Genomic DNA, 9,202 nt, shown 5'->3' on the forward strand with positions numbered 1-9,202 from the left:
TTTGTATATTTTCCAATATATTGCATGAATATATAATATATTTTATAATGCCATTAATATATTATTCCATATATTAAAATATATTTCAAGAAAATATATTGGTAAATATATTTTCCTTTTGTAAGGGGAGACTTGATGTGCTATAATTATAGCTGTGATATAATAATATTTGTAGCATTTTTGAAAATCGAACCTGTTCCAAATTTTTTTTTTGACGGACGAAAGTTTCGGAGGCAGTGTGCAAGCGTGATTGACATAACGTGAGGTCGAATTTATTTTTGGAAGTGCGTAAATTATTATTCTAGCAAAAATACCACAAATAATATTATTATATCACAGCTATAATTATAGCACATCAAGTCTCTGTAAAGCTCTGTGTGTGTGTGTGTGTGTGTGTGTGTGTGTGTGTGTGTGTGTGTGTGTGTGTGTGTGTGTGTGTGTGTGATCGGATCCATAGACATACTGCCAGGTGTTTGGGATCAATTGATTCACGGAAATTAGTGGTCTTCTTTTTAATATGTGTCTCCAGTATCGCTAGCAAAGCATCAAACTGACACTTTTAATCGGTCGGTCTTGATCCCGCTTGATAAGGAGGGGAAACTCTACGCGATCACAGGCGTCTCTCCACATCTCCTCAGGACAAACAAATTATCCTCACTAGACGTCACTAGATGCCTTGTTTTGCGTTTTTATCCCCGTAACGCATTCATTAATACGCATCGGACTCAGTGTGCAAGATCTCTGTGCGTAACGAATTTTTCGGAATACGAAAAACCGCATGCGAAAATATCGGACTCAGTATTTTGATATCAGTTTCTGAGTTTATTTAATGTTTCTTTAACTGAATCAATAAAAATAGAATGTTTGAGAGTTTCTGAGATCATTTATAATGCTTTTAGTAATGCGTCGTGTTGGTCTTAAATTTCACTCATAATGGTCTTAAAAGGTCTTAAAAAGGTCTTAAATTTAACTTACTGAAACCTGCAAGAACCCTGTGACAGTGAAGGGATCGATTGTTGGGTGAGTGCTGGCCTTATTGCACGGAGAGAAAGTGGATATGCAGTGCTTAATTTGATGTGTCACACCGTATGGGCTTGAAGTTAGATTGCAGTGTGTGGGGATTATATTTACTGACTGCCTTGCACTCCCCATGTTTTATTCTTATTCGCTGGCATGGAAGGAGGATTTCGGATGCTGAATGTGAATATTTAATCTTTACATGTTGAAAGCATGATTGCACTTGTATAACTCCCTCTGCCTGTCTGATAGAGAACTCTTCTGCTAATGTCCCCTGGTGAGATGTCTGCTTGAAGGAGAACCACATTGGATACACACTCGTCTGCTTCAGAGTTACACTTCAACCGTAAGCTCTTGTCTGAGTATTGAGGAAAAGTATAAGTGCACGTGTCTAACTCCCTCTGCCTGTTTAATAGAGAACCCTTCTGCCAAAGCTCTTCTGGTGGAGGCCTGCTTGAAGGAAGTGACTCGTGTTGGAAGCATTCACGTTGTTCGCTTGGAAGAGGGCCGCTCTCCTTCCTTGTCCCGCTCCGCGCTCAAGAAGGTATACGTACCTGGACATTCACCTGCCTGGTAAAATATCTCCCCCCTTCTGTCCACTAGCCCCTGTGCCGGCCACGGCTTGACAGTCCGACGGTCCGAGAGGTGTTGTTCACCTGGATACTTGCATGTTGGTCGGGCTGGTGGCCAACTCCTTCCTTTTCTAGTCGTCACGCCCCGGCACGCCTTGCTCTGAAGAATTCCACGCCTCCCCTGGGGTCAGAAGTTTGGTCCCCGCCCTTGTTGGGGGACCCAGAAGTTCATTAGGACTTTTAACTTTATTCAATAAAACTTGTTAAACTTTCATTCGTCTTCTGTCCGGTCTTTGGCACGCTCCTCGAGGTGGCCTGGGGTTTAGGGTGGGTGAAGTCTGGTTAAACTTCCCCGACCTGTGACAATTTTCCTTGACTTTATATGGAAAAATAGATCTACTATTGGAAATCACTGCTTTTTTTGAGTTTATGAGAAGTGATGGGGGACTAGAAGTGTTGAATTATCATAATATTATTAATGTTTAAAATAAACTGGCTTAAAAGATGTATAATAAATCCAAATTCTATATGGTTCTTTATTCTTAATTAACAAAATTGGAGGCCTACCTTTTATCTTAAAATGTAATTATATGTATAATAAACTCCCAGTTAAATTATCTAATTTTCATCAACAGGCTCTTGCGTGGAAAATGTGCTACTGCCACAATTTCTCACCGCATAAAGAAATTCTGTGGAATATGAATATAAAACCATTAGAAACAAATCTATCTTTTTCCCTAATTGGTTCCAAAGAGGTTTCATTTATATACTTTCTTTATTTGATAAATCTGCTACTATCTTATGAAAGCTTTATGACTGTTCATGACTTCCCGATTCCTTTTAAAGAATATAATACCTATTGATTAAGGCTATTCCCTCTGGTCTAGTGCAACTGGTTAAGAGCCACATATTGTACAACCAGAAAGATACAAAGGAGTCGGCTTTGTTATTGGATGGCATTCGCATTTACGATAAGAAATGTAATAATAAACATATCTGACAAATTTTTCAGAAAAGAGACAAAATTCGCCCTAGAGGCAGATCTCAGTGGGCTGCCCTAATCGACAATATAGACTGGAGAAAAGCATGGCTGTTAGCATATAAATATTTTATTCCCAATAAAACCAAAGAAGTCCACTTTAAAATATTACATAAGATATACCCGGTTAATTCAACTATATCCAAATATGTTGATATTCTAAGTACCTGCTCTTTTTGTGGTCATGAAGATGAAACATTGATACATTTATTCTTTTCTTGTGATTTGGTTCAAAAGTTTTGGTCTAATTTATGTTCCCATCTAAATAAAAACCCCAATAATACACATTCTTTTAATTTGAAAGATGTCATTTGTTATTACTCTGACTCCGACAAATCTAAAGAATATATTTTCATTTTCATTTCATTTTCATTTCATTTCATATTTATTTTGTTTGCCAAATTTTTCATCCATAAACAGAAATTTATGAGCTCAATTCCTTCTCTTTCACTTTTTTTGATTGAGGTAGACTCACTGCTTAAATCTTTTAGATTAACTAGCAATAAAAAATGTGATCGATTCCTAAAACAATATGAACAATTATTTTGTAATGAATCTGATGTTCAAGTTTAACCAGCTTTCTCATGTATTGACAACCCCCCCCCCCTTTATATATATATATATATATATATATATATATATATATATATATATATATATATATATATATATATATATATATATATATATATACTTACATTGTCCCATGCCTCTTATGTCCATTTCTTGTGTATGTTAATGGTTTTTTTGTTGTTGTTGTACTTATTTCTATTTTTTATTTTTTTATTTACTTGCTTAGATATTTGACTCTACATACAAATGTCTTTTATGTCTTAACTCTAATGTTTTCCTGAAGGTTTTTGTATTTGCACATTCTTGAATTTAAAAAAAAAACAAACAAAAAAAACATGGCTATCGAGCTCAGCTAATACAGATAATGGTAAGAACTAGTTAGAACTGGAGCTTAATCAGCTCCAACCTTGGAGAGACTGTGTATCTGTGTATGTGCGCAATATTCTATGCTACAGATCAGAATGGTGTACAATGGGCACCCTAAGAGATGGGTGGACTTGTTGTTCTGGGCAAGCTGGCGCCTGCTCCAGATCTGGAAGGTCACTACGGGCCTGATTCTGGGGTGAAAGCGTCAACAAGTGACACGTCAGTGGAAACGTGCATCAGATTAACTGACTCAAGTGGAAATTTACCATGACTGTGCATTGTCTCTACTGCAATGTGGATGGTTCTGATTGGCTCAATGACGTGGATAAGACCTTGAAAATGGTATAACTGTTGGGACAATTGTATGTACGATAGGGCGAGGCAACGAGACGGTGAGAGCGGGAGCGCGGCCTACGAACTCCTTGTGAGACTTGAAGCTGGCTTCTGCTTTTGAAACTGCAAACTATTCTAAGTAAATTTTTCTTTTAATTAATTGCAATCTTGACTCTGTCTTCATTTCTTCACTACTGGTCCTGGCTCATAAGCTGTTTAACCCCTAACAACATAAAACATTGATAGTCCATACGCAAGCTCCCAGTATTGTGACGTAAAACATTGATAGTCCATACACAAGCTCCCAGTATTGTGATGTAAAACATTGATAGTCCATACACAAGCTCCCAGTATTGTGACGTAAAACATTGATAGTCCATACACAAGCTCCCAGTATTGACGTAAAACATTGATAGTCCATACGCAAGCTCCCAGTATTGATGTAAAACATTGATAGTCCATACGCAAGCTCCCAGTATTGATGTAAAACATTGATAGTCCATACACAAGCTCCCAGTTTCAGAATCTTTCAGAAATCAGACGTCCAGCCACTCCAGCTCCACTTCCTTCCCACAATAGGACCTCTTCTTGATGCCGTGGTCAAAGCGGCGCTTCTCATCTTTCGCAATGTCATTGGTGGCCTGAAAGAGCAGGACGTGCCTGTCTCCTTCCTGAAGCTTCAGTATGCAGTGGAGTGGCTGCACGTTGTAGTTCTTCCTGGAGTGCGTAATCCATCTCCCTGTGGTTTCCAGAGACGAGTGTTCATAGTTTGATTTTGTACTATTTTATCAATTACAATATTAATAAAAGGTTACGTTACAACTTTATTAACATGAATACAATTCAAAATGTTATACTTTTATTGATATGCATAATTTTGTAAAAATGCATAATTTTCATCTTCACATTATTTTGAGCAGTTTTACAAGGCTGATAAGATATGTTATTGCCCTGCAAGCATTGATGGCCCAATGATCACAACCATGATGGCCCAATGTTGGTTTGACAATGGCCCCTAATTCGTGTAGATGGCCCACTAAGTGATTTAAAATTGGCCCATTTTCATCCTGTAATTGGGCCTATTCAGGTCAAGGTTTAAAATATTGTATCACGCCCATTTCACACATACTCCGCCTGCAGTGCGTATGCAGTGCATATGCGGTGCATATTTTTTTTCCGTACCCATGTTAACGGATTACAGCTTTCACACTGCACGCGGATGCTGTCCGTCAGTCCAGGTGCGTTGCGTCTGCAGCAGTGAGGCGATCGTTTTCGTACCAAGTCTATTTTTTGAACGTGCCATGTTCAGTAACAACTTTTGGATTTAAAAAATAATTAATAAATGCTGTGTTTGTGGTATGCAACAGCGGTTCAGATGTGGACTGCAAATGCAGCATATGCGAAAGCACAACAGGGCGTGCGGATCCTGCAACGCAACACGCAACGCAGATGGAGTATGTGTGAAACGGGTGTCACCTTCTGCAGAAAAAGGGGTGGGACTTCAAGTGGTCAATAAAGTTGAGGATTAGAGGCACAAGTTACTTACTTCTTCAAGAACAGGGTGAAGACAACACTGAAGATTCCTCCTGCACTTTCTGCTTGCTGAAACCAGCTATTTCCTCTGTGAAGAATGTCTCCCGAGTGGTAAGCAGATCATTTGATATACCTGACATAAACTGTAAACATTTGATTTTATTCTAAACTTTGCTTACACACTATGTACACATGTAGTTACTATGCAAGTTTCCAGGTATTAGGGCCACTAAATATAAAGTATATTAAGTGTAAAAATATAGTCAACAAATATTAAGAATAGCTTTCACAAGTCAACTCTCTGGATTCCTTTTCTTTCTCTCACAGTGACAAGGATCGTCGCATAATTTCCTGTCTGCAGTGTTTCAAGCCACAGGAGATGCTGCCTAACCACCTGTTGAGGGTCTGCATGAAGAATCAGACTGATGAGGAGAGGAAAGCAGAGGTGGAGAGAGCCAAAAAGTCCATGAAGGCCTGGACCCTCCGAGGCAGAACCTGGGACTACAATGCCATGGTCAAGCTGTACCCCGATGAGGCATCCAGACAGGCTCTTCTGGAAGACCTGCGTGAAAGAAATTTTTTGATCCTGAATGACCCCAAGGCAGCACAGGACGCACAGGCTGAATCCCGTCACAGACCACCAGGCGCTGCAAAGTGAGATGTTATTCACTAGTATTACTTTTAATTTAATGCAGAGTCATTAAATGTAATATTGGAACGATGCCTTATTGGTTTTTTGTTTCATCTAATCATTCTAGGCCCATTCAGCCGACTCTCCAAGACTGCCAAAGAGTCCTCAGAGTATCACAGGCGGACATGCTGGGCATCCACAGGAAGCTCCTGGACCAGCAGCATTTGGAAGAAGACCAAAGGACGCTGTTCCGGTACTTCTGCGAAGCCATCTTGGTCCTGAGGTACTTCCAGCGACCAGAAGCAGTGAAGGCATTTAAAGTAAGTACTTTTACTTTACAGTGTTTCCTCAGTGTGTACAGGGAGTGCAGAATTATTAGGCAAGTTGTACTTTTGAGGATTAATTTTATTATTGAACAACAACCATGTTCTCAATGAACACAAAAAAAACTCATTAATATCAAAGCTGAATATTTTTGGAAGTTTTATTTTTTAGTTTTAGCTATTTTAGGGTGATATCTGTGTGTGCAGGTGACTATTACTGTGCATAATTATTAGGCAACTTAACAAAAAACAAATTTATACCCATTTCAATTATTTATTTTTACCAGTGAAACCAATAGAACATCTCAAGATTCACAAATATACATTTCTGACATTCAAAAACCAAACAAAAACAAATCAGTGACCAATATAGCCACCTTTCTTTGCAAGGACACTCAAAAGCCTGCCATCCATGGATTCTGTCAGTGTTTTGATCTGTTCACCATCAACATTGCGTGCAGCAGCAACCACAGCCTCCCAGACACTTTTCAGAGAGGTGTACTGTTTTCCCTCCTTGTAAATCGCACATTTGATGATGGACCACAGGTTCTCAATGGGGTTCAGATCAGGTGAACAAGGAGCCATATCATTAGATTTTCTTCTTTTATACCCTTTCTTGCCAGCCACGCTGTGGAGTACTTGGACGCGTGTGATGGAGCATTGTCCTGCATGAAAATCATGTTTTTCTTGAAGGATGCAGACTTCTTCCTGTACCACTGCTTGAAGAAGGTGTCTTCCAGAAACTGGCAGTAGGACTGGGAGTTGAGCTTGACTCCATCCTCAACCCGAAAAGGCCCCACAAGCTCATCTTTGATGATACCAGCCCAAACCAGTACTCCACCTCCACCTTGAGTCGGACTGGAGCTCTCTGCTCTTTACCAATCCAGCCATGGGGCCCATCCATCTGGCCCATCAAGACTCACTTTTATTTCATCAGTCCATAAAACCTTAGAAAAATCAGTCTTGAGATATTTCTTGGCCCAGTCTTGATGTTTCAGCTTGTGTGTCTTGTTCAGTGGTGGTCGACTTTCTGCCTTTCTTACCTTGGCCATGTCTCTGAGTATTGCACACCTTTTGGGCACTCCAGTGATGTTGCAGCTCTGAAATATGGCCAAACTGGTGGCAAGTGGCATCTTGGCAGCTGCACGCTTGACTTTTCTCAGTTCACGGGCAGTTATTTTGCAACTTGGTTTCTCCACACGCTTCTTGCGACCCTGTTGACTATTTTGAATGAAACGCTTGATTGTTCGATGATCACGCTTCAGAAGCTTGGCTATTTTAAGACTGCTGCATTCCTCTGCAATATCTCTCACTATTTTTGACTTTTCTGAGCCTGTCGAGTCCTTCTTTTGACCCATTTTGCCAAAGGAAAGGAAGTTGCCTAATAATTATGCACACCTGATATAGGGTGTTGATGTCATTAGACCACACCCCTTCTCATTACAGAGATCCACATCACCTAATATGCTTAATTGGTAGTAGGCTTTCCAGCCTATACAGCTTGGAGTAAGACAACATGCATAGCGAGGATGATGTGGTCAAAATACTCATTTGCCTAATAATTCTGCACTCCCTTTATAAAGTCAGTCACTCACTGTGTTCTTTATTTGTTTTCCAGGCTTCAGACTGGATCAACAAGACAAATGTTGATGGACGAATTCACATGGAGGTGCAATCCACAAAGCAGAGTGCAACATTTTCCCAGACAGGCCGCCTACGAAAAAGAAGAGGACTGCTGCAGGGTTTCCACCTGACAGAGTGTTCTATGACAGGTGGAGGTCTGTGCAGTTTGCCAAACGGGAAAGGAGCACCTCTTGTGTGAGTCGATGTGCTTGATTACAAAAAAAAATAATAATACATATCTGTATAACCAAAGTAACATAATTCACATTTTTAGAATATTAAAAAGATTATTAATTTAACATTTGTCTTTGACAGCCCAGTGTTCAAGGCGCCCACCGACTGTCAGCAAGGTGTCACTGCTGATCCAAAAAGAGGGTTGGACTGGCAACTGTCCTCGACCCCAGGATGTAGTGGCTAAGTGGAGACCCGTCACTAGGGTGCAGGTGGAGTCGGATCCAAGGATCATCACTATGGTCCAGAACCAAAAGTGGACAGGCCTGGCCCTCAAGGACTTTGGTGCAAAAGGACATGGTATGTAAACATAATACATAAAAATACATACCAGTTTTGTCTTGTGAGCAGATATTTGTACTCCTGGAGTGAATACTAATTCCACCTTCTTTTGTCCACAGTAGTTGTTGCCACCAAAGCCTTTGCCATGGGCTCCATCGTTTGTGATTACCATGGGAAGGTAATCACAGGAGCAGAGGGCCGGAAGTTGGTCAAGTTCATCAAGGGTGACATAGACTACCTTTTCTTGTTCCACTATGCTGGCCAGGACCTCTGTGTGGATTCTGAGACTTTCCCTTGCGAGTGTCACCCAACAGAAAACACCATGGGCCGGAAGATCAACCATTCCTCCAAGAGAGCAAACCTGAGGCATGATGAACTTTCCTGAAGGACATAGGGATGTGATTCTGTTCCAGGAAAAGAGAGACATTCGTGTGTGCGAGGAGCTGCTGATTGACTACGGCATCAAGCGCAAGTCTTTTTGAGGAGAAGGACTGATCCTCGACTGGCTGGATGAGTGAACACATCAGGCCATTCATTCACCAGCAGATTCTTGTTTTATGTTACAAGACAATGGCTGCGTTCGGAACCGCATACTTCCCTACTATATAGTACGGAAATAGCAGTAGGCGAGCGAATAGTATATCCGAATCCTTTGTATTCATAAAAGAGTAGGTGAGAA

At 40.4% G+C, this 9,202-nt stretch overlaps 1 protein-coding gene and 1 long non-coding RNA gene across 2 annotated transcripts; both read left to right on the plus strand.

Annotated features, from left to right (window-relative positions):
- The first annotated feature begins 1,027 nt into the window (after window positions 1-1,027).
- On the plus strand, window positions 1,028-1,863 carry LOC137039667 (uncharacterized). Its single transcript, XR_010897752.1, has 2 exons — window positions 1,028-1,363; window positions 1,434-1,863. It is a non-coding gene; the product is annotated as an uncharacterized lncRNA (long non-coding RNA).
- A 3,612-nt stretch (window positions 1,864-5,475) lies between these two features.
- Window positions 5,476-8,908, plus strand: LOC137039820 (uncharacterized). Its single transcript, XM_067415094.1, has 7 exons — window positions 5,476-5,544; window positions 5,761-6,087; window positions 6,192-6,384; window positions 8,006-8,129; window positions 8,176-8,205; window positions 8,326-8,541; window positions 8,643-8,908. The coding sequence occupies exons 1-7, from the start codon at window positions 5,531-5,533 to the stop codon at window positions 8,906-8,908; spliced, it is 1,170 nt and encodes a 389-aa protein (XP_067271195.1). The 5' UTR covers window positions 5,476-5,530.
- The last annotated feature ends 294 nt before the right edge of the window (window positions 8,909-9,202 follow it).

This window comes from Pseudorasbora parva, chromosome 14 (genome assembly GCF_024679245.1).
Source record: "Pseudorasbora parva isolate DD20220531a chromosome 14, ASM2467924v1, whole genome shotgun sequence".
NCBI classification, from domain to species: domain Eukaryota; kingdom Metazoa; phylum Chordata; class Actinopteri; order Cypriniformes; family Gobionidae; genus Pseudorasbora; species Pseudorasbora parva.

What these genes read in the sequence shown, in the direction of transcription:
- LOC137039820 (XM_067415094.1), top strand. An exon ending in AAGCAGTGAAGGCATTTAAA is followed by an intron (nt 6,385 to 8,005) that starts GTAAGTACTTTT and finishes TTTGTTTTCCAG; the next exon opens with GCTTCAGACTGGATCAACAA. An exon ending in GGGAAAGGAGCACCTCTTGT is followed by an intron (nt 8,206 to 8,325) that starts GTGAGTCGATGT and finishes TGTCTTTGACAG; the next exon opens with CCCAGTGTTCAAGGCGCCCA.